Source organism: Suricata suricatta, chromosome 3, assembly GCF_006229205.1.
Source record: "Suricata suricatta isolate VVHF042 chromosome 3, meerkat_22Aug2017_6uvM2_HiC, whole genome shotgun sequence".
Taxonomy (NCBI): Eukaryota; Metazoa; Chordata; class Mammalia; order Carnivora; family Herpestidae; genus Suricata; species Suricata suricatta.
This window is the reverse complement of record NC_043702.1, coordinates 169,772,312-169,797,712: the sequence shown is the minus strand read 5'-3', so window position 1 is coordinate 169,797,712 and position 25,401 is coordinate 169,772,312. Positions and strand designations below refer to the sequence as shown.

The following is a 25,401-nucleotide window of genomic DNA, read 5'->3' as shown; positions in this document are numbered from 1 at the left end:
CGTCTGACCACAGCGGTCCGCGGCTTTGTTTCTGCGCCTGGTGGTCGTGCTCTGCACGTGGTTCTGTGACGGAATCGTGGTTTGCTTTCGAGCTAATGCAGCTTGCACATGTGTGACTTACTTTTATTTCAGTTATTTCACTTTTTATACTTTTCAGCATGTTGGAACAGGATGCCAGGAGAAAGAATCCTAGTGTGAACCCCGCAAATCAGAGGAGGCATCTGCTAGAATTTTCTGCTAAAGAGGTGCAAGACACATCAGATGGTATCATCCAGAAAACCAGCTACAGGTTAGAAGATGGCATGTCTCTGTCTGTTAAGATGACTTAAGGAAACTGCCGTAGAGAATTATACAGTATAACTTTACGTCTGAATTGTTTATGTACGGTTTTCATTAGAACAAACAAGGTATTGAGGCCCTTGATAAATTTTACTGTGAAGATCAGTTCTGAGAACAAGTTTACTCTTTGAAACCTTCCTCAGTTTTTCAAATTCTTGTAGAGATGTGACCTTAAACTCTCAGTTTCTGTGCACTCATACGGATACTGAGGCACATACGTGTATGCACATTACATTATACATAATGTTGCTGATACGGCTCTTTATCCTATGATTACAACATAATGTATCTAATAGTATCTTGTGATGAGTACAACGTGGTGGAATGATTATTGTTGAACTGGGCGGTCGTTAGATCAAATCCTTTATGCTTGTTTATTATGACTTTAGTTGACTCTCCCTCGCTTGTTACAGGTTAGTATTGTGTTAGTAAATTTCTGTATGGCCCGTCGATAGTAAAGGACTTAAAATTTTATGAAGACACAGGTCTGTGTTATGTACACTAGAAGAAGGACGTTTTCAAAGCTGTATACTTTTCGATAATCATTCCCCTGTGTTATTAGAGCCAAGCGGAGCTGGGTCCTTGACTCACAAGGCAAAGGGAGGGCCCCGTGTGGCAGCCACGGCACAGCGTAATGCTGTGGATCCTTTGAGATTTGTTAACTTGTAATTCTGGCCGAGAGCCCTCGGGGAATACTTTCTAAAAATTTTTTTACTGTGACAGCCAAACCGTTGAATGAAATTATTACCATAGTCCTGTGGGCTTCTGTCCACTCAGCCTTCCTAGGAAAAAGTGCTAGTATTCGTTGTCGTAGGAGTCCGCAGTGTGTAAAGCACAACGCTGAGTGTGGCGGAGGGTCCAGAGCGTTACTTGCCGGTTAGTGTGACGCAGCGCACGTGAGGGGCGCTATAATGTGGGAAATGTTATGTACTGTTTCTTGCCTTTTTTTTTACATGCCCAGATTAGCCGTACTTCTGACCTACTCATTTTAGTGCGCACTTAACAGCGCCTCTAAATACTGCTAGAGTTTAATGGTATCTTTAATTTTCTAAGTAATTTTTCCAAATTCGCCCTACACGTTCCACATGTAATTTTGAGTTCTGTTGTCGTCCACATGAGATCCATCAAAAGTTACATTCCAAAAGTGATAGTCTTTGGATTTATGAGAGTTGAGACTGTGCCCTTTAGGTCTGTATTGCTGGGTGTTAAAAAGTAAAGCAAGTTATTGATTGTATACTTGCCATGAAGTCAGGTAGGCTTTACTAGAATATTGTTTACTTTGAACTAGCCACAGTAGAAGCCTTCATCGATCTGCCTGTGGTACAGTCAGGTGACATGGAAAACACAGTGCTGGTTATCCAAGTTCAGCCAAGATACTTGAATGACCTTCAGGCTGTAATTTGTCAGCTTTCAAAATAGTCTATGAAAGGGGCGCCTGGGGGGCTCAGTCAGTTAAGCGTCTGACTTCAGCTCAGGTCATGATCTCGCAGTTCATGGGTTCCAGCCCCACATTAGGATCTGTGCTGACAGTTCAGAGCCTGGAGCCTCCTTAAGATTCTGTATCTCTCTTACCCTCCCCTGCTCACACTATCTCTCCCTCTCTCTCAAAAATAAAAACAAAAAATAAAAACCCAAAAAAAACCCCCGAAGTAGTCGATGAAAAGCACGCCATCCGCTGTTCCCCACCCCCAAGTCACCATGGTCTGTGCCCGCTGGCTGGTATTGGTAAAAAAAATGGACACAATTATGGATTCTTGGCTACATGCAAATCTCTTAAAATATCCATCATTACTACTGAGCAGCTAGGGAAATTCAAATATCAGGTATCAGTCCACCAATTTGATGTGCTTACTTTATCATGATAAATACTGAATAGAAGATACCAAACTCTTTGTGAAACATTCAAAAGTGGCAGGTACACGAATCTGCTTTGAACTGCATTTTAAGTGGTTTTATACACAGCCATGGCACTTTATTTTTTAATGCAGCTTACTTTTTATTTTTCATTTTTAGGAAACTTTTGAGAACTGGTTCAAGTAAAAGAGGAGTAGATTATAATCCCATAATTTATAATACTACATTCTCTTCTCATCTAGTAATTAACTGCATATGTTTCCAGGTTTAGAAATGTGTGGTATAAAATAACCATACAATTTGTACAGGGACACTTTAAGAATGAAAGGCAGTGCTAGTAGTGATCACGTCAGGACGTCAGGCCATGCCCAGGACTGTTCTGGATAAGTGAGAAGCATGGATGCCCATGTATGAGGCAGGACCTGTGTTTACGCCAGGGATCCTCGGTAACTCTGCCTCCCTAGCACTGTCTTCTGCTTTAGTGATTCATTTGATAGAACGTTTTCTGTCCGTGTGATGCGTTTGCAGGCAGCCTAGAGCTCTGCCATCTTGGGACAGTGTGGATCTGATTGCCTCCAGACCACAAGTTGGCCGAGACTCCCTTTTCTTTTCCCTTCAGCCCCACCCAGGTCCTTCCTGGTATTTCTCCTATCAGATTTTTTTTTCTTTTCCAAAGAATATTTTTGGCTGATGGAACAGAGCCAGTTAGCACAGATGTGCAGAAGTCATTATACTAGGGTTTATCACATGGAATAAAGTTATAAATTTAAAAAATCTATTTCCAAAAGTAAATTTACACTTCTCCGATGGACGGCAGCTGTATTTTCTAAGTATGAAGGCCTGATTTTTTTTTTTTTAAACTAAGGCACACGAGACAGGTCTTTGGTGGCGGTGGTGATGTTTTTCTGTTTGTTTTTAGTGTAGCAAGCAGCTTCCTCTGATAGGCATTTAGAGTCCGCCAAGTACAACTCTTAGTTGCAGGGTGATATGTGTGCACTTTCTACTGTGGGCTGCCGTCTCTGTGTTATTCCGAACGTTGTAAGTCCCCGAGGCAGAAGAGGACATAGGGAATGTTCTAGTGCAACTTGTAGGAAGAATGGTCTGCAGGTCCTCAGTTGTGTGTGGCTTACGTAGCAGTCTGTAACTTTAATCTCTTGAAGTTAGTTTTCTACTCTGCCAAAATTATTTTTGTCAAAGAGGCCAGTGATTTCAGTGTTGCTGAATTCAGTGGGAAGGTCTGTTTTCATCTTGGTATTTCCTCCGTGCCCGGCCATGTGGACCCCCCTTCCTTGAAACATTCTTCCCTGTGTTGCTCCATTTGTCAGTTTATGTCTTTTTCACGGGTCTCTGCTTCAGTCTTCTTTCTGGGCTCCTCGTCTACCCAAATCTCATCACCTGCAGCTGTGGACTTCATAGTTGTCTTTCTGCCTGTGTGACGCGTCCGTAATTTAGCACACAGCCCGTATCTCCGTATCCTGGTGACTCTCAAACTTAGGTTTCCCACCCAGATGTCCCTTCTGAGCCTCCAGACTCCTCCACCCCGTAGTTTCCCTGGTGTCTCTTGTTTTAACACGTCAGACTTCACGCACGCATGGTGGACCTGTGCGTCCCTCTCCTTGTTCCTTTTCCAGCCACTTCTCAACCAAGTCTTCCTCATTCTGATGTTGCTTCAGCCAGAAACCTGATTCCTCCCTTTCAACAAGCGCCGTTGGTGCTCTTCCCATTGGTCTGCTGCCCTCCGTCTTCACCGGCAGCACCTGAGTTGGGCTATCTCGGCTCTTGCCTGGATCCTAGCTGACTCCTGAGTGGCCTCCCCATTTCCCCTTTGACCTCCATCGAGTCCAGTTTTGGTACAGTTGCTGGGTGCAAGCGTAAACTGGAACATCTCATTTCTCTCCTTCACAGCCTTCTAGGAGCTTCTCCTTGTGTTCAGTAATTCCTTATTATTATAATCCAGGCTCTTTCTAACCTCGTCTCATGCCTCCCTCACTTGCTCACAGCTCTTCACCTGGTGAGTGGTCTTCTTGAAGTTCCTTTTCCCGACCCGCCTCTGCCCAGAACAGTTTCCCCAGTTTCTATAGCTCTGGCTCCTTCTCATCCTTTAGGCCTTGACTTAAGTACCATCCCTTCTGACCATTTCATCCAATGTAGACACTGCTACTGGTTTTCTCGTCCTAGCTAGAGTTTTCCTTGGATTTATTTTATGTGTTTGTTCCCTTATAGTTGGTCCATCTTCTCCCTAAGGTCTTTGAGGACAGAGACTTTATTTTCCTTGTTCCCTGGTGGATTCCTAGCACGGTACCTGGCACACAGTTGGTAGGCAGTAAATACTGGCTGGATGAATTAATGAAAACTGTGAATTTAGCCATGTCCAATTTTGTGTTTATACTTTTTCTTTTTGAGTTTTAGCATGCCGTGTTTTCTAAGTCCAGAGCATTGAGTGTAAAGAAATTCAAGGCCGATCTAAGCTTTTATAGTGAGAAAGGTTAGCGTAGCAGAGTGAGGAGAGTGAGTACTGGCGATGCCCGCAGCTCGTCCTCGGATGCCGCAGCCCGGGCTGTGCTCCTGCCGTCACGCCTGGGATGCGAACTTTCGTGGTGTAGATTAGGGTGACGGTTAGGACAGCGGAGTTTTTTGAAGCTAATGGAGTAACTGGTTAACTTTCCTTGGGTGTTTCACTAGTGATTCAGATTTTTCATGATTCTAAATTTTAAAAAATGTTTATTTTTAGAGAGAGAGAGGGAGAGCGAGCGCACATGTGAGCAGGAGTGGGCAGAGAGACAAGGAGAGAGAAATCCCAAGCAGGCTCCGCACTGACAGCATAGAGCCCAACGTGGGGCTCGGTCTCACAAGCGGTGAGATCATGACCTGAGCCGAAATCAAGAGTCGGGTGTTTAACCGACTGAGCCACCCAGGCGCCCCATGATTCTAAAATATATATTCAGCTTTTCAACACTTGGAGTTCTCTGCCTCCAAGTGTTTGCACGTCTCCTTGCCCCTGTCCCACTGGCTTTAGGGAGACTTCAGTTGTGTCATCAGAGAATCGTGAACAACCGTGAAACGTTAGTCCGGGTCGCGTGATACTGTCTTTCCTATCAGTCAGTGGGTCTGTCCCCTTGCTTCCCCGGTTACTGTCACCGGTGTTGCGGCAGCTCCATGTGTGCCTTGAGCTCATTGAACACATGGGCCACGCGTCACCGTTGTTTCCTTAGTTTTTGATATGTGGTACTTGCTCCACACGTGGCTGGGTCCGTGGGAATCTCCTTGGCAGTCTCTGCAGAAAACGGGAAGGTGACATTTGTGCTCTATACTCCGTCCTTTTCTGTTGCATTTGCTTCTGTCTTGCAGTATGCCGTACCTAGTATATTTTTATTTCACAAAACGTTCATGCTGTGGTGATTTTCTTATAGCCAACTACTTAAGGAATCTAAGACCCAAGGAGATATGCTTTGTGCCTCTGTTTCCCAGATACGACCATTCTGTCTCCAACGACAAGGCCCTGATGGTGCTGAGCGAGGAGCCGCTCCTCTACATCCCGCCGCCGCCTTGCCAGCCGTTGATCAACACCACAGAGTCGCTCAGGTGGGTGCGGAACTACCCGGGCGGGTTCCTGGGCTTAGTGTTGGGACCTGGGGACCTACCTGTGCAGGTTAGTGAGGGGCTGAGCGGGTGTCTGGTTATTTGCTGATGACCACGGGCATGTCGGTGGTTGTCCCGTTTCCCACCAACCTGATAAAGATGGTGGCAGGTCTGGGTTGCCTACTTAAAAAAAATTTTTTTTCAACATCTATTCATTCTTGAGAGACACCGTGAGTGGGGGAGTAGCAGAGAGAGAGGGAGACACAAAATCTACAGCAGGCTCCAAGCTCTGAGCTGTCAGCACAGAGCCCGACGCGGGGCTTGAACTCATGAACCGTGAGATCATGACCTGAGCCGAAGTCGGACGCTTAACTGAGCCGCCCAGGCGCCCCTGGGGTTGCCTACTCAAGTATGCCTTATCTGAAAAACCACAGAATGATTCTAATATAAAAATTCAGGATGTTAGGCTTGAGGGTCATAAGATTCATGCACCTTTTTCTTCAAGTTAGAAAGGTAACAGTGTGAAGAGTGGCAATTCTGGAGATATTTTCCCATGAGGGCACCTTCACGCTTCCCTGTCTACTTTTCCCTTGAATATTTTCCTGTGATTTTGGGTTTTATCCTTGAGCCTCAAAGACTCCTTCACTTTTTTAAGTAGTAGTCAGCTCTAGTTAAGTACGCAGAGCCTAACGTCTTCACAGCTGCCGTCAGAGCAAGCACAGTAACGGAAACTGGTATTTGAACTAGTCCCTTTTATATACCCCGGGTTGGGCGTTTTGGGTTATAGTGCGCTGACATTGATCCCCTCCCCCGCCACTTTTTTTGCCCGAGCCATCGAGTCCGTTCTGTCCCTTCTCCCTAAAGAGCATGATTTTCAGAGGCTGTAATGCACCCTTTACAGTTAGGATCCTGGGGCTTGTGGAGTGCCCTCTCGCGTGGCCGGTGTTGGTGTGAATGTGGCCCAAGGGCACAAGTAGGAAATACTTTCCTTGTGAAAAAACTTGTGAAGCCACTATTTACATTTAGAAGGTATTTAGCTTTTTTTTTTTTACCTTTGAGCTCATGACCAAGGAGGCTGCTGTGTAAGCACTCGCACGTTTTAGTGAAGTGAGCTGGACGTTAGCGTCTCCGCTCTTTCCAATCTGAGAGCAGCATCGAGTCATCAGGCACTCGGGATGCTACTTGGGACCTGAGAATACGACTAAATTCATTTTCAGCCACGAGCGGGATGTTTGCTTCTATGACGTGTGTCTAACTGAGCGGTTTTGCAGGTTGAACCACGAGCTCCGAGGCTGGGTCCACAGGCACGAGGTGGAGAGGACCAAGTCCAGAAGAATGACGAACCAGGAGCAGAAGACCCGCATTCTTCAGGTTGGTTTGCGCTGAACGCCGGTGGGCACGTTTGTTGGACGTCCCCCTCAGATGGCTTGCTTTCTTCCCTGGAAGACGCGGGCAGCTTGAACCTCAGTCGCTGCCCGCTGCGTCCCGCCGGGCAGTGCTGCCGCTTGCCGTTCGTCACGTTTACTCTCAACCAGGGCTTCCTGCACGTGGGGCGAAGGATTTTAGCACGGACGGTGTGATAAATGGCACGGTTTATCTCCTCTGTTCCGAGAGCTCTTCGCAAAGAGGGTGTGGAAACAGGCCGGCTTGGGCGTGGAGGCACATCTTCAAGGACACACTGTGAACTTAGACCCGTATTTAGAACCTGTTTAGTCGGGCTGCCATCGTTTTTGTTTTCAGTTTTGAGATTTTATTTTTAAGTGATGTCTGCACTCCGTGTGAGGCTCGAACTTATGACCCCGAGCTCAGGAGAAGTCACATGTGCTCCCGACTGAGCCGGCCAGCCGCCCCAGTTGGGCTTCCGTCTTGATGTGGGTCTCCGGCCCAGCGCTGTGTGGCCGTCGCACCACCCATCAGGCACTCGTTACTACTTCTGAGGCGCGTAGGCTGCCCACTCGCACCTCCTCCGCTCCCCCCCCAGCAGCACCTGCGGTAGACGTGGTGGCTGCGGGGCTAGGTCCCGGGAATACAGCAGTGAGCATAAAATCCCGCCTTCACGGAGCCTACACTTCGGTGGGAGAGAGAGACACAGTAAACAAGGAAAGTGAAAACACACAAAGATAAATGCTACTCGATCTCACTCATACGTAGAATCTGTTAAAAAAAAATAAAATGAAAACAAAAACTGAACTAGATACAGAGGTCACATACAGGGGCCGGGGGGTAGCAGAGTGGGTGAAACAGGTGGACAGGGTCAGAAGGTACAAGTTCCTAGTTACAGAATACATAGGTGACAGGGGTGTCACGTACAGCAGGGCGACTATAGTTAGTAACACTGTAGTGTGTATTTGGAAGTTCATAAGAGTCTGCGTTTAAAGTTCTCATCACAAAAGAAAAAGCAAACATTTAAATATGTGCAAAGTTGGAGATAAATTCTCTAAAGAAAAGTAGGGCTGGAGATGAGAGGTTAAATTGAGAGATGAGTTAAATTTAGACTGAACGGTTGGCGAGGCTTCTCCAGAGGTGTCACGGGGCTAAGGTATTGCCAAGGTAATTAAAGCCAGCTGCTGGAGACCACCAGCCTCAAGATCTCAGTAGCTTAATGGAATAAAAATTTGTTTCTCACCCACACCAAGTCTGATATAGCTCTCTAGGATGGTGGGTTTTTTTTTTTGGGGGGGGGGGAGATGGTTTTTTTTAATGTTTATTTTTGAGAAAGAGAGTGTGAGCAGGGGAGGAACAGAAAGAGGAGGAGACACATTATTTGAAGCAGGCTCCAGGCTCTGAGCTGTCAGCACAGAGCCCGACATGGGGCTCGGACCCACAAATGGTGAGATCATGACCTGAGCTGAAGCCGGACACTTAATCGGCTGAGCCGCCCAGGCGCCCCTCGAATGCCTTTTTTTTGAGGAATGACTAAGGAATCCAGATTCTTTCTACTCTGTGACCTCAACAACTTGAAATTCTTTGCTTCTAGCTTTGGGTGTGGGGAAGAGAGAGCTTGGAAGATCATGCAGAGTGTTTTAGGGATCCAGCCTGGACTTGAGGCAGTGTTCAGTTGGCTGAAACTGTCACTTTTCACGATCTCCCTGGCAGTAGGTGAGGCAAACGTCATTTTCCTGTGTGTTCAGGAAAAAGAAAAAGGTTTGGTGAGAGCATTACTTCGCAATAGCAAGAAAATGAGGGAGTCACCAATGTAAAGATCCAAGGGAAAACCTAGAGAAAGAGCTTCCAGAAAACTGGAACAGCAAAAACAAAGACCGTCCCGAGGGAACAGTGCGGATGTTTCGGGAACACCGAGAAGTTGTGTCAGGCCGGCCTGCGGTGTCGGGGGTGGAGCGGGAGAAGATGGCCTCAGAGAGGTGGGGAGGCTGCTTCGTGTCAGACCTCACAGGCTGCGGTGCGACCTTTGGATTCCGTCCCAGACTTGAAGGACCGCTTTGAGAGGTTTGAGCAGGGGAGGGGCTTGGTCTGATGGGTATTTCTGCTTAAATTTTTTAGTGATTTTAATTTATTTTGAGAGAGAGGGAGGGAATGAATGAACGTGAGCAGGGGAAGGACAGAGGGAGAGAGAACCTTAAGCAGGTTCCATGCCCAGTGCTGACCCCCACATAGGCTCCAGGCTTGGTCACGAACCGGAGATCATGAGCTGAGCTGAAAGCAAGAGTCAGACACCTAACGCTCCAGGCGCCCTTGACGCTGACGGCGTTTTAAGGTGAAGAAGAGCATTTTGTTTTAACTTCAGAGCCTTTGAGTGTGAGGCGACGTGTAGTTTCATCTCAGGTACTGCCTCTTTGCAGTCTTGGGTCTGGATCTTTCTGTAATGCGCTTAGATAACGATCAGAATTGTCATCAGAATTGTCGCCGCTACAGAGAAAGGAGTGACAGGGACGAATGTCTGTCAAGGGGGAAAGAAGTGCCGGGTCAGAGGAGAAGGATCACTCTGCTTGGGCTCTTCCCGTCAGTACCAAACTCACAGAGGTTTCCTCTGACCCCTTCCTTTGTGGAGAGAGTTACGCCCGCTCTGCTGAGTCTTCTCTCCGCCTTTCCACCCCCTTTCCCCTCACAGCTGCTCTTTTCAGACGCTTAAAAGGATCCGCTAGTCAAGATATTATGTACATTTGATAAATTGACATTTCTTTGAAATTTCTGAGATCTCTTAAGCATTACATCTTTGCTTTGGCTTGTCCCATTTCATAATTCTACTCTTTCTAGGTTGTGAGTCTAGACAAGATAAAGAGGCAGATTAGTGAACATACTATTCAAAATGAAGGTAAAGTAGCGGCCCCTGGGTGGCCCAGTCGCTTGGGTGTCTGACTTCAGCTCAGGTCATAATCTCACAGCTTGTGAGGTCAAGCCCTGCGTCAGGCTCTGTGCTGACAGCTCAGAGCCTGGAGCTGCTTCGGATTCTGTGTCTCCCTCTCTGTGCCCCTCCCCTGCTCATGCTCTCTCCCTCTCTATCTCTCAAAAATAAATAAAAATACATTTTTAAAATTTAATAAAAATATTCACCAGTTAGCTAATCTCTTAATTTTTAACATTTTTTTTAAATCAGCTAGCTGAAATTTAATTGTGGCTTTATTTACTACTTGAAAACATATCAGTAAGTTTACTAGAGTGTATTTGTTTTTCATTTTTCCTTTTCATTTTATCAATATATATTTTTTAGATGTTTATTTGAGAGACAGTTCCTGAGTGGTGGGGGAGGGGGAGACAGAGAGAGGGAGCAGGCTCCATGCTGTCAGTGGAGAGCCCGCCGTGGGGCTGGATCCCACAAACCGTGAGATCGTGATCTGAGCCAAAGTCAGGAGTGGTCGCTCAACCGACTGAGCCACCCAGGCACCCCTCAGTTTATTGATGATTTTACAGTTTTTGTTTAAATAAGCATTTATTGAGGGTTGCCTGGGTGGGTCAGTTGTTAAGTGTCCGACTTTGGCTCAGGTCATGATCCTGCATTTTATTAGTTTGAGCCCCGTGTTGGGAGCCTGGAACCTACTTTAGATTCTGTGTCTGCGGCCCTGCCCCCATATGAATAAATGTTGGGGCGCCTGAGTGGCTCAGTCAGTTAAGTGTCTGACTTCGGCTCAGGTCGTGATCTCGTTCCCAAGTCTGAGCCCTGCATTGGGCTCTGTGCTGACAGCTCAGAACCTGGAGTCTGTTTGGGATTCTGTGTCTCCCTCTCTCTCTCTGCCTCTCCCCTGCTTGCACTCTGTCTCTCTCTCTCTCTCTCAAAAATAAAAATAAAAATTGATTTTAGAAAAATATATAAATAAGCACTTATTGAGGAGTATGTCAATAAATTTGTATTTTAAGTTTATTTTCAGAGAGAGAGCATGAGCAGGGAAGGGGCAGAGAGAGAGTGAGAGGGAGAGTCCCAGTGCAGAGCCTGACGCAGGGCTCAAACTCAGGAACCTGTGAGATCAGAGTTCTCGCTCTCAAAAATAAGCATTAAAAAGCAAATAAGTAAAAAAGCATTTATTGAACACCTAGTATATGTAAGACCTACATTAGATTTTCATAAAATAAGACTCTTGACTTTTTACAGTCAGAAATTAGAAGCCCAGTATTAATCCCTGCATGTTGGTTCCATCCCCTAAACAAAAGTGTTCCCTCTTTTTTTCCCCTTTAACTCTTTGTATGTTCTGATTTAGCATTTGTCACATTGTATTGTTTCCACACGTCTGTCTTCCCATTGCGTGTCGTAGGTGCTCTGTGAAAGCTCGGTTACCGATGGATGGGCGGGAACAGTAATGAACAAATGCTAGTTAGAAGTCTTACACACTTACTTAAGCCACTTTGACAGGGTAGTAATAAGGTTACTTCCTAACGTAATAATTGGCAACGTGCCCTTGAACTCTGATCCCCTTAAAAAACTCTTCGGAAGATTAGTCTACAAAACTGGCAAAGGATAGAAGAAGGCTTAGTGCAGAGCAGCCGCTGAGAGAAGACAGGTTCCCAGTCTAGCATATGTGGCCCACTCATGGCTCCGGACTGGCTGCTCTCTGGCCAAGGGAGTCACCGCTCATGTCTTCAGTCTCTTTAGTGATAGCTTAGTCCTTAGGTGTATTTTGGCATGGAGATCTTTGTGTTTAGTTCAGTAAACAGGAGGATCTAGTTTCATTATGGACCTGTCACACTTCAGGAACTTGCATTGGGAAAATAATTACTTTAGACAAACATAAGTTATGTGCTCAGTAATATTTGTATGACTTGGTCATAAAACTTGTGGTGATTGGACTACGCTTTTGGGCTGTATTTTTAAACTTCATGGGAAATGCCTTAAAGTTTTAATCTCCGTAAGACTCATCTTTCAGCCCAGAGTATGACCGGAAGAGTTCTAATCTTTCTGCTGGGGTTTAGTTATGTGAACCCATTCTGTCAGACTATTCATGGAAAAAAAAGTGTAGAAATACTTTAATTTTTTTTTTTATGTTTACTTATTTTTGAGACAGAGATAGAGCACCAGCAGGGAAGGGGGCAGAGGGAGAGGGAGACACAGAATCGAAAGCAGGCTCCAGGCTCCGAGCTGTCAGCACAGAGCCCGATGTGGGGCTTGAACCCACAGACTGTGAGATCATGACCTGAGCTGAAGTCAGACGCTTTACCAGTTGAGCCATGCAGGCACCCTAGTCTATGAATACTTTAATGAGAGTTTAGTAAATGTAGAGCAAGTCATTATAAGATGACCTTCATTTAATTTCACTGTATGACACTAAATCTTTTTTTTCTTCTAGGGTGCTCTGGAACCGGGCTCAAATTCTCAGCTCATGGCTGTCCAATACACAGAAACCTCTAGGATCAGGTAAGAAAGAGTAGAAGTTCTTGGCCAAGGAATTTCAAATACCTGGTATTTTAATAAAGTTGAAAAGCACATTTTCCTTCCATCTTAATTAAACTTGCTCTCACCAGTGACTTTTCTGTTAGTTCCCATAACACGCTGCTTCTGGGCCGGCCATCAGAGTGAAGCCAGATCAGACCAAGAGGTCACCTCTCAGATTCCTTAAGTACAGAGTCAGTCAGAATGCTGCTCAGGCAGAATTCTGCTGTGCAATTTAAATAGCCGTAACTCTCGTCCTCGATTTGCATCTGTTTCATGAGCCAAGGGGAAGGAGTGTTACTTTATGAATGTGCCAGGTGTCTTGCTGAGTGCCTCACATGCATTTTATTTTTAAATCTGTATAATAACTTAGCGTGTAGATCCCACAGTCCTTATTTTATATAGAGAAAAACTGGGCAAGTCACTTAGTTTTTCTAAGCCAGAATCATAGAACAGGAGGCGGAATCAGCTTTCAGACCTGTGACTTAAAATGCATTTCTCACTACACTGGTGCTACGTAAGATTTTGCAGGACTCCGGAAGGAGTGCCGTATCTGAGGTCGACGTGCTGGGACCGAGCGTATCTAACCAAAGGGGACAGTACTCCGGGAGGCGGTACAGCGTCATGGTCACGCTGTGGCTTTGAATCGGGCAGAGTTCAGAGCAGCTCTGCCGCTCACCTGCTCTGTGGAGGGAGCAGGCCAACCCCACGTCTCCTGGTCCACACAGTTCTGGCCTCACAGAGTTGATGATCAAATTGTATAATTTATTTGGAACACTTCGCACGGTCCTTGGCACGTTCTAAAGCTGGTGACAGGGATGCTGTGATGCGTGGATGGCCGTGTCACTGACGTGGGAGGACAGAGCCGCGCATCCTGCCCGCGGCCCCCCAGACGTGGAGGTCACAGCTTATTCACTGTTAATTTCCCACTGCCTGGGCACCAGCGGTGTGTCGGGCCGCACACTCGGCACTGAGACCTCACGCCCAGCGTAAGGCGGAAGCCGTTCATTATCCCGTTAACTGAGAATTACTATTAAAGGCAGTGAGCAGTATATCGGCGACCGTGAATGTTTAAAATCAGGAGGTGCGGGGTTACCTCGTAGAGAGAGAGAATTCACACAGGTATAGTGGCTAGTAGTTCTCTAGTGATCAGAATATTTCGTTCATTTACTAGATGTATATTTGAAAATACGTTCACTTTTTGATGCATCATTGTGAAGCCATGTTATTTCGTTACTAGTCAGAGATGTTTTTAATCTTTGGATCTTCCTGTTTGCTGTGAATCCAAAACTGCTTTAAAAAAAAGTCTTTAAAAGAGTGTTCTAGATGAATTGCCTGCGTATTCTGTATCCGTTACTCGCTGCACTGTCTTCGTGCCCCCAGATCAGTACCCAGGAGGCTTTCACAGCCGTTTGCAGACGTGCATAGATGGTCCTGCGTGAGGCTCAATTAACAAGGCGACTGCGCCTTCCTGTTTCAGCTCATACTGTAAACAGATTGCTTTTTGAAGTCTAGTTAGTGCCGTGTTTTTCATATTGTAGTGCTTTTTACTGGTGATTTCACTGTCTAAAATGGCCCTGAAGCACTGTCCTGAAGGGTTACCTGTTGTTTAAGAAGGCTGTGTTGTGCCAAGGCCCCGGGGTGGTTCAGTTGAGCATCCGACTCTGGATTTCCGCTCTGGTCATGATCTCACGGTCCCTGAGTTCCAGCCCCACGTCGGGCTCTGCACTGGCAGTTCGGAGCCTGCTTGGGATCCTCTTTCTCTCACTCTCTCTCTCTGCCCCTTGCCTGCTCATGCTCGCTCGCTCGCTCTCAAATTGATAAACTTAAGAAAAGAAAAAAATAGAAGGCTGTGTTGTGCCATCTGGGAAAATGTACATATTAGATGAGCTTCAGTCAGGTGTGAGTTACAGTGCCGTTGCCCAGGAGTTCAGTGTCAAAGCACCAACGGGGTATGTTGAAGAAGGTGTCTTTGAACAGAACATAAAGCAGGGTTACATATTAATCAGTTGACAGAGTGCTTCGGGTAGGGGCTTGTAGGAACCTAACCCGGTATTTCCCTTTGGAGAATGGTTCAGTATTTACTAATTCAGTGTTCACACCGACTTCGTAGGGCATAACCCACCATAATTGTCATGACAAATAAGAATTGATTGTATATTCACGGGGCACCCAGGTGGCTCAGTCAGTTGAGCGTCCGGCTTTGGCTCAGGTCATGATCTCATGGTTTGTGAGTGAGCTCCGCATTGGGCTCTGTGCTGACAGCTCGGAGCCTGGAGCCTGCTTCAGATTCTGTGTCTCCCTCTCTCTCTGCTCCTCCCCCACTCCTATGCTCTCTCACTCTCTCTCTTTCTCTCTCAAACAATAAATGAACGTTAAAAAAATTTAAAAAAGAATTGATTGTATATTCAAAATAATATGGGTAGAAGTGGCTTATTGAGCAAATGGAATTATTTCAAAGAAAGTTCTTATGACTCATTTATAGTTTTCCTTTTAGATCAGCCTTTTTTTTTCTCTTAAAGTTTGATAGAAAACATAGAAGACCATAAAACATAGGTTGTCTGGAGAAAAATGGGATTTAAAAAAAAAAATTCTCCTTTAACTTCTGGGTTTGGCTTATTGCACTAAGTAATAAAAGACTGAAAATATTAAAAACTACATTAATATCGCTTGAATTTGGGGCCGCGGTGTGGTTGAGGTCCTGTGATTTTCGGTATAATTTGTGAAGGCACTGACGTGGTGCTGCTAGTGTCTGTGGCTGGCTTTGGTTGAGTGACTTCTGTGAACCGGGATCCCAGCTTGGTCCGTCACGTTTAACATCTGTCACCAGTAACAGTCCTCTAGGTTTATATGGTTACCCTCATTTTAGGGATGCGGAAACTGAGGGTGCTCAGAGGTTGACTTTCCCCAAGAGTGCGCCCTTGGGGAGTGGAGAAGAAAGCCAGATCCATTGGTTTCCAAATCCCACCCTCTTCCCACCTTCCACACAGCCGTGTAGACCAGCGCACCTTCACGGATGTGATGGAGTGGTGAAAAATAACTTTCCCTAAGACCGAACGTCTATTACCACAAATTTAAAATCACGCAGACCGATGCAGGAATCTCTTTCCGATACTCTTGTTATTTTTACATGCTTCGTAGTGAACTGGAGTGGTACTTTTTAAGAGCTTTCTCTTCAGAAATGAGAGTTTTCGCTTTAGTGAATTGGATGTTACAAATACCCTGACTTGGGCTTTTCAAAATGTTATTACAAAAATTACTGCCAAATAGTGCTAATATTTTGGCTGAGAGAAATTCTTATAATTCAGACGGAGCCTTAGCACGGGGACTGTTTTTGCGAGGACGTGAAACTTTCTGGTTTGAGACCACTTTGCCCTGTCCTTCCCTCAGCAGGAACTCAGGGAGCGAGCTGCAGGTGTATTATGCGTCACCCAGAAGTTACCAAGACTTCTTCGAGGCCATCCGCAGAAGGGGAGATACGTTCTATGTCGTGTCCTTTCGAAGGGTAAGTTCGCCTGGAAAGAACGAGGACGTCTCTGAGTACCTGCTGCGCACAGGGCAGCGAGCGGGTGCTGTAGGAGGCGGAAGGGTGCGAGAGACAGAGCGCGCTCTGAGTAAGTTATAACTGCAACATCCCGTCTCCGTTCTGTAGTACGTGCTTCTTCCTGAGCTGCTCAGCGTTGTGAACATGAACATGGATTGATGGCAGGCCACAAGTTTAGGAAATGTGAACAGCTTATTGAGTTTTATTCTTTGTCATTCCTACATCCATACTGTTTGTTTTTAACAAAAGAAGGAAGACCATTAAAAAAATCTGTTTAGGCTTTGTGGTGGCAGTCCCGTTTGGTTATGGAGAAATAGACTCCCCAAACGTGGGATTAAGGTGAGTCACGGGCTGGTCAGTATATCGAGGTGGAATGTTTGGATCTATGTCCCTAAGACTCCGTTCTTCTTTTCCGTCGCCCTCTGACATTTACTTCTGTTGGCGAAGACTGTGTTAGTCAGTGGATGCAGAGGGCACCGTGTGTATGAGCGCTCTTGGATGTTACTGATGTTAGACCAAGTGGAAATCAGATGCGTGGCAATTTGCATTCCATCTCCATTTCCTATAAAATGCAAACACATTTTTCATAGAGTGGCCATATGAATCTCTCTGTCACAGTGCGTGTGTGAAACCAGGAACACGTGGATGAGTTAGAATTCCTGGGTGGGTTGTATCTTAGATTTTCCTTCCTTCGATCCTTCCTCCCTTCCTTCCTTTTTCTTTTTTAAAGAATGGTGAGGGGGCACTGTTAGAAATAAGCCTGTGCCAGCAATGGAGCAAACAGTTCATTCTCTGGTTATGGTCATCACTATCTAAAGTTGTCAGTTAATTCTTTCCAAGGGTATGAATATTTAGTAGCTCAGAATTTTAGACTCCAGGAAGTTTGACACTTGAAGATTAGAGAAATAAAAAATGTCATCTATTTTTAGCTGATAGTCATGTACACTAGGAGGTTTGGCGTACTTTATCAATGGCATCTCAGGATGTCTACCGTTGCGCAAAGTTGCTTGTGCTCAGTTTATTCTCTCAGACGTAATTGGTGTATTTCTATACCGCACCAGCCTCCAAGTTCATTTCCAGCAGCAAGGGGGCAGCTGAGAACAGGGTTTCAGCAAGTCTCCAACTGTATCGGCCGCTGAGAACTGCGTATTTGCCTTCTTGTTGGACACTGTCGTGTTAAAAGTGGAAAGAAAAAACTAAACTTTAGACATGAGATCCAGCAGCGCCGTGGAGAGACTTGATGGCCGTTAGGACGCCTGTGGTCAAGTTTACGGACGCCACCGCAGAGAAGTGTTTTTAACACTCGAATGGCTGTTGCGTAGGTTCCTGACAATTTCTCTGTTATTTGACTAAAACACTATATACATGGGGCGCCTGGAGGGCTCAGTCAGTTAAGCAACCGACTTCAGCTCAGCCTATGATCTTGCGGTTTGTGAGTTCGATCCCCGCGTCGGGCTCTGTGCAGACCGCTCAGAGCCTGGAGCCTGCTTCGGATTCTGTGTCTCCTTCTCTCTCTGCCCCTCCCTCAATTGTGCTCTGTCTCTCTCCCTTTCTCAAACATAAAAAACAAAACAAAACAGTATATACGTTACATGTTAGAAGTGGTCGAGCCCTGGGTTGAAGGCATGGTTAGTCATGGCTTTCTAGGGAGGAGAACAACAGTCCTCGCTTTGAAGGGATTATATATACAAAGGAAGATGAATGGTGTTTTTATTTTAAACATATACATTTTATTTCTTGCATTTGTAAAAGCTCTTTCTCTCCAGTTTGCTGTAGAAAGTGCCATTGGAGAATTACTGATTTCCCCTCGCTGCCCCCGCCCTTTTGATGTTCTAGAATAAACAGTCTTTCTTGTGTCTGGAAAACTGTTAGGACTATCTCTTACATTCTGTTTGGATTTTTTATTTCCTAATTAGTGATTTATCACGTCTTGGTGTTTCATGTCAAGAAAGAGTAAAGATAAACCTGAGCTTCATTAGGTGACGTAGTTAGAGGCGACATCCCCTTTCATGTTCTCTTGTTTTAACAGTGGGGAGACGCTGTTTATCACGATGGCTATAAACTGTGTCAGGGGACGAGAATTTGGTCCCTAAAATGCTGGATGGTTCTTTTTATTCTTGCTAAAATGCAAAGGAAAGAAGCAGTGACCTCATGCTTGGTTTCTGCTTCCATTTTTCAATATAAAATATTCTAACCGTTTCATCGAAAAGGTGAGGGCCATATTTCTTGTGCCGAAGGATGTAGGCTTTTCCTCACTGACAGAAATTATTATAATCAATACTATACGATTGCATTGGAATTTAGGAAATACAGAGATTCTAAAACTTCAAGGTTTGGCTTCGTATAAACGAGACATAACAGAGCCAATAAGCAAGCCATATTGTTTCATTTTATAATTGGATGTGTATCTGATAAAATATTTTGTTATCTAAGAAGGTACACATAGCCACTGACCGTTGAGTATACCGTTACTTAAGAAACCCACCCTGTCCCGGACTTGCACCCCCTCACGCCCCACACTCCCGCTCCGTAGTCCCGTCGCAGGTGGGCTGTTGAACGAATTTTCTCCAGAGCAGACTCACTCTTGGATAACTGCTGACTTCCTGCGACAGGCCGGCGGGAAGGGGTGTGTGTGGTCCCAGTAATCCTGTCAGAGGCTCCAACCTCCTCCTGCTCTTTCTACTTTGCCTCAAGTGTTTGCCTCCAACGCAGCAACTCCCTCTGCTCCCTGTATTTAGTTCCAGGTGTTCATGAACGTATTTTCTTGTAAATATTTCGTCTTTTCCTTTCTTTGACCACAGTTTGGAGCTGCAGTGGTGGGAAATAACTTTTCCTCAGACTTTCAAGTCACTTTGAGTGTGGTCTGATACATTAATAAGAAAAAATCCAGTTAAATTTAATGTTTATTTTTTCTCTGTGTTTTCATAGGATAGTCTGTTTAAGGAGGGAGTAAATTAAAGGACATATTAAATGATTTCAAGAGCCCGGGACAGGAACAAAGAACTCAGCAAGGCTCATGCAAGGTGGGATAAGAAAGTGACCCTAAAGAGGGGAGGAAAGAGACCATTGACAAAAAAGGCAGGAAGACGATATTTACTTTGTCTATAATTCCACTAGACATTGAAATACGATTCTAGATGTTGCCCTCTCATCCCCTAATAACAGGAGAGAGGCATTCTTGATCTTCCTGGGGGCAGTTTCCCGTTAAGAACAGCCTCTTTTTGATTCAGATGGCTGTGGATGTCAGTTTACCATATTATCCTCATTCTTAAAAAATATTTTTTAATTTTAATTTTTCTTTTGAGGGAGAGAGAGACCATGTGAGCAGGGAAGGGGCATAAGCAGAGAGTGTGGGAGACACGGAATCTGAAGCAGGCTCCAGGCTCTGAGCTGTCAGCACAGAGCCTGACGTGGGGCTTGAACTCACGAACCACAAGACAATGACCCGAGCTGACTTCGGACGCTCCACCAATGGAGCCACCCGGGTGCCCCAACCATATTACCTTCATTCTTGTATGAGATTTCCATTTCAGTGAAATGGATGCCTGCTTTTTGGAACACTATTTATTTATTTTATATTTTCTGTTTCCACTACCTGTCCCTCAAGACAAAGTCATACACTTAACGCAGTCTTTTCATTTATTTAAGGTACATACGAGACGTACCACCCGCAGAGAGCATGTGAGCTGCCGCTGCATGCCCGCCTCTGGGGTTCTCTCCCCTCCTGCTGAGTTCTGCATGTGTTCTAGATCCGGGACCCTTCCTGAGGATGTTATGCATTCTTCGATATAGGACCATATTTGGGAATTGTATTCCTTCTTGGTCTCTTATAAAAATTTTTTTAGCAGTATCATACACATGGCATGGATTGTTAGGATAACCTTAAACAACAGGGTCTTCCTGTCAGATACGGGAGCGTTGGAGAAGCGCAGGAAACTCGCTCAGCAGCTAAATGGTCCCCTGTGCGCGTGCTTCATAGCCTGGAATCGGTTCCCGTCCCCCTCGGGATGAGAGTGGTGGCTTGCGTCATTCCCGACTGCGCGGCACTGTGTCACGTATTGCTCATTCAGACTTCCCAGATAGAAAGAGGAGCTGATTGTGCGTAGGAGCGCGTGCACGTGTGTCTGTGTGCGCGCATGTGCATGCCCACCCACATATGGGTGTGTGTACACACACACACACACACACACACACACACACACACACACACACACACCATCTCTTATGTAGACTCTTACACAGACGGCCTGCCTCATGAGTCATGGTCCATGCATTTGTGACCAGGAAGACAGGGTTCATTTCAGATTCTCTTGCTTTGTAGGCCAGCAACTTTCTGCACAAGGAACAGCCTGGGGCTACCCTTCCGAAAAAGTGACTGGGGTGACCCCGCAGAGCTCCCTGTAGCTGTTTATTACACTACGCCGCCTGGCTTTTAAAAACAGTTCCTTCCTACATTGGTTTGATCCAAATGGCCAGCACTTTGGAGCCTGGGGCAGAGCATAGGAAAGGCTCTCTTGACTTGTGACATTACTGGTTCAAAATGTTTGCCAAAGATTGACTCCCGGGGAAGGCCATAACAAGGAATTTCACAAAATAACAGTAATATTTTCTTAATGTAATGCCTACACTGATACCTAATATATGCTTAGAAGAATGGTATTTTAAAATATTTTTTTTTAATTTATTTTTGAGAGCAAGAGAGACAGCATGAGCAAGGGAGGGTCAGAGAGAGAGAGAGAGACAGACAGACAGACAGAATCCGAAGACAGGCTCCAGGCTCTGAGCTGTCAGCACAGAGCCCAATGCAGAGCTCAAGCCCATGAACTGTGAGATCATGACCTGAGCTGAAGTAGGACGCTCAACCGACTGAGCCCCCCAGGCGCCCCAGAATGGCATCTTTCTGGATGCATATTATTTATTTCTTGGAATTACTGTTCAGTGTATGAAATCTTCTGAGGCAAGAGAAACTTCCTTAGTAATCAAAGCATACTAGTCACTGTATAAATTCTACTTCAAAAGGATACAGCTCTTTCTGTTTTGGGATTTCACAACTGGGACACAGACACATCAATCTTGGGGTTTGGTCATTTTCTTATCTCCACTTTCATTGCGTTTTTGCCAGATTCTTTCCGTAGATAGAAAAAAATGGGAATAAATGAGTTTGGGAAGATGCTTTGCATTAAAAAAAAGGTCTTATCGCAGAAGAGAGACTTTTTAAAAAAAAACTTGTGGAAGGCGTTTTTCTAATAATTTTTAAGTTTGAAATCTCCTTCAGATCTGAAGCACATTATAAAAAATGGAGCAGAGCAGTCTGCGTATCCACGTGACCTAGGTTCACGTAGCGAGTGAGTCGGTAACACTCTTTATCCATTTTCCCTTTCGTTTCATTTACCCACAAATGCTGCCACTTTCCGTGTTTGTGACCATATTTTTGGACATAGTTTTGTGAGTTGCTTACAAGTAATCAAGTGATTTTATTTTATCCTGATTTAAGGATGGGCGGTTTGTCTAAGGACACAGAGTTGTAAGCAGCAGGGCCAGGGCAGGCGCGAGGTGTTCTGATTTGATACTGTGGTATTTTTGTTTACATTCTGGTGCCGTCCTTCAGGTGTACTGCAGAATATGCAAATAGCTAATTACTCTGTTCCTCCGAAGCCAGTCATGGTTCTTTGCAAATCTGCTAGGCATTTTTGCTCGAGTTCCCTAATAACAATACAGATTTTTGATTACCTGATGGTGGATTAAATACTTGATTAGATTACACTTTCACAATAGTAGAGAATAACCTGATGGTCTGCAAGGTTTCAACCAGGGGATGGAGGAAGTAGGCATTGAGAGTGTCTGGTTTCTTTTTAAAACAGTTGGTGCGGGGGAATCTGTGTGTGTCTTAAAAAGGAAGTACTATAGCCGGAAGGGACACCATTTTAATGATTGGTGCTCTAGAACGTCTCGTAGAGAAGAGCGGGTTTTGTGCGTGGGTAAGTGCATTTTATTATGGATTCCGCATATGGTCCGCCAGATCCGCAGGACCAGGACCTTCTGATCAGGCTTCTTGTTAGATAGGAATTACTGTTGTGTGGCTTTAGGGGGTTGAGCCATCTGCTTCTTGGGTCTGTAACAGATTGCCACCTGACATAAATATTTCCGTTATTTATACTTCTCAGTGCAAATTCTAAGCTGACTTGTTTTATGTTTGAAAAATGACTTGCATACTGGATAGCCACAGACCCAGAGAACTTATAATTCACAGATAACTCATTTTTTTAAAGTTTTTAATTAATTAATTAATTAATTGAGGGGGGGGGTCCCAAGCAGGCTCCATACTGCCAGTGCAGAGCCTGGCGCGGGGCTCAGACTCACAAACCGTGAAATCATGACCTAAAGTCTTCAAAGTTCTCAAGATGGTGGGCGGATCCATCTGAATCAGTACACTTTTCCAACTGTTCATTATTCGTGTGCTCTATTTAACAGTCTTTATTTTATAACATGTTTTTCATGTGCAGTTTTTAATCTCCCCTTTTTTAGGTGCATGCCTTTCCAGGGCAGGCATAAAAAATCTCCTCACTCTGCTTTCTCTTTCCCTAAGGCCTGTCGCAACCCACTCCAGACTGTGCAGACCAAGCCCTAAATCAATGCTGGCTGCTCAGATCAGGGTTTCTTTGTGCCCTTTAACCTTTTTATATCCTACTGTTCAAAAGATTGCTAGAGGTGGAGCTTAGAGAAACAAAAGAGGAATTTTTTTTCAATGGATGTCTGAAACTACTTTTGTAATTCAGATAGCAATGAAAACTTTAAAGTTACACTGTCTCCTCTGATGTGGGTGGACTTTGAGCCGTAGAGTCAGGTCCTTTCTGAAGGACTTCTAAAGTTACCTTGACAAAAGGTGGGGTCTAGTCATCAATAGCTTGAAGTTTTGATAGTTTCCTTCTCATCAAATTTCAGATTTTTCATAATGAGGGAATATTTCCTGAAGGCAAAACCGCATCCTAAGAAAGGGTATTTCTTTCCATCATGAATATATGAGGGAAGAACGCTTTTCAGTAATAAGTTGACACAGACTTCAGAGGCCTGCGTTCCGGCCTGGCTCTGCCTCTCACTGTTTGCTCTGTGACTTGGGACAAATCACTTGTCTCCTGTCTTCGGTGTATCTGTAGAACGATGGAGTGGGTTTGTAGCTCTGGAAATCTGTAGTATTCTTCTGTGCGTGTTGTGTGTGTGTTTTGTGTGTGTGAGCACCGTCCTTTGTTTTTGAAATAGCTACAGTGATTCAGTCTAGTGGAGTTAGGACATTTTAAGGGTTTTAGAAAACTCAGTCACAAAAACAACAAAATGTCAAGTTACAAGGTAGGCCCATAAAGGAATGAGTTTGAGTTTTTAATGGATCATGGTCTTACGATTTGTTTAATAGTCGCTCTCCTGGTGCCTGCCGTGTGCCCGTCTGTAAGCTTTGTGCCGCGCAGTTCCTGTGTTCACGCTGCAGGCGAGGCCCTCGGGGCACAGCGGGCTTGTTCACTGTCCGATAGGACACAGTCCGGAAGCGACAGAGTCAACTTTACCAAGAAAGTCAGGCTCCAGAGTGTGCGTTATGATCACTTTCCTATATTGCCTTTCTAGAACTTTTATATCCAAACGCCTTTCCTTTCAAAATATTCAATTTGGAATTTAATTCCACGGATCTCCATGTTCAGAACATACAGTGAGTTGCTTCAGGCTCATTTTCCAAAGAGAGCAAGATCAAAGACAGAGCCCTATGGAAAACCAGGCCCGGTGCTACGTAAAGTCATGGTGCTAAGGAACAGCAGCTAGCAGGGAAGGTTCGAGCCGGAGGAGACTTGGAGTAGTATACCACAGATGAAGTGAGAAAACCTGACTTGGTTATTTGGTTTTAAAACATGGAGGCTGAGGAAGAAGAGTTCAAAAAGGAGGCGGCCAGCAGCATCGCTCTTGCGGAGCTCGCCGAGAATGAGAAATGGGAAGAACCCATTTGTTCTGTGTGAACGTGGAGGTCGTCGGTGATGTGAGATCACAGTTGCGGTAGAACAGATTGAGCGCAGAATCCAGAGGCAGGAGGAGAGAATGTGAAGGAAATAACGTGGTGGTTTTGGTAAATTTGGCATTGAAGCGGAGGCGGATGGCCTGGAGATAGTTAAAGGAAAGAGAGCTGAGGGCGCACGTGTGTGTGTGTGTGTGTGTGTGTGTGTGTGTGTGTGTACGCGTGTGCATGTGCGTGCGTGTCTCCCTCCTTGTTTTAATGATAGGAGAATTATAAAGGTAAAATAGAAGGAGGAGCACTTGGGTGGCTTAGTCGGTTGAGCATGCAAATTTGGCTCAGGTCATGATCTTGCAGCACGTGGGTTCAAGCCCCGCGTTGGGCTCTGTGCTGACAGCTCAGAGCCTGGACCCTGCTTCAGATTGTGTCTCCCTCTCTCTCTGACCCTCTCCTGCTCGCGCTGTCTCTCTCTGTCTCTCAAAAATAAATAAAACATTAAAAAAAATATGAAAAAGGAAAAATATAAGGCAAATGCAGACTATTGTGGTTACTTTATATATATCTGAATGTAAGAAGGAGCATATATTTTATTCTTGACAACTGTTTCAAAAGAAAATAAGCAAGTCATTGTTTGTTCCTCGTCTGTATTAATGTTTTTCTGTTTAAAGCTGAGCATGAAGAAAGTTGAAGAATAATTCTTGTTTGTTTATTTGCACTGGGACTACAAAAAAAAGTATGGAATTAAAACCAGATTTTCAAAAAATAAAATAAAAAAATAAAAAATAAAATCATATTTAAAGTATTCCTTGAGACATCATGTCTTCTAAATGTTAAAGAGGCAGTTTTTAAGTAATGGTAAAGAGTTTTAAAAATATAAAACTTGATAGAACTATATCTAATTTATACATAGACGGTCTTGGATTTTTTTCCTCACATAAAGTCAGAAAACTAGCAAAGTAGGCTGTTAAAACATGTTATGTCTAAACAAAATTTGGCATAAGCTTTTTGGTGATGTCACAGATCTTAATTATGGAGGAAGCAATTATTATGGTTAGGAAAAGTTGATGATTTATGATCTGACTCAGGGTTAAGGTCTGAAACACTCGTGTCATTTCCTCCCCTCCCCCATATGTGGTGATTTGTTCATTTTGGACTCTGATTTGTTTAACTTTGACACCATCAGCAAATTTGAACACTGACACTTAGTTGGTTTTTCCTGAAAAATCCTAAGGCTAGTTAGTGGTAGTGTGATATTTATTTTAAGGCATTGATGCTAAT

At 44.7% G+C, this 25,401-nt stretch overlaps 1 protein-coding gene across 3 annotated transcripts in view; it reads left to right on the top strand.

Moving 5' to 3' along the window:
- The window catches only part of ATF6 (activating transcription factor 6), a 185,037-nt gene that overhangs the window by 66,191 nt on the left and 93,445 nt on the right, over positions 1-25,401 (top strand). For 2 of the 3 annotated variants that reach the window (XM_029935730.1, XM_029935729.1), the window contains exons 10-14: positions 158-289; positions 5,662-5,775; positions 7,044-7,143; positions 12,507-12,574; positions 15,980-16,094. In XM_029935730.1, the coding sequence (XP_029791590.1) occupies positions 158-289; positions 5,662-5,775; positions 7,044-7,143; positions 12,507-12,574; positions 15,980-16,094 (529 nt within the window). The remainder of the gene's footprint in view (positions 1-157; positions 290-5,661; positions 5,776-7,043; positions 7,144-12,506; positions 12,575-15,979; positions 16,095-25,401) is intronic. The other variant, XM_029935732.1, reaches the window with a different exon arrangement.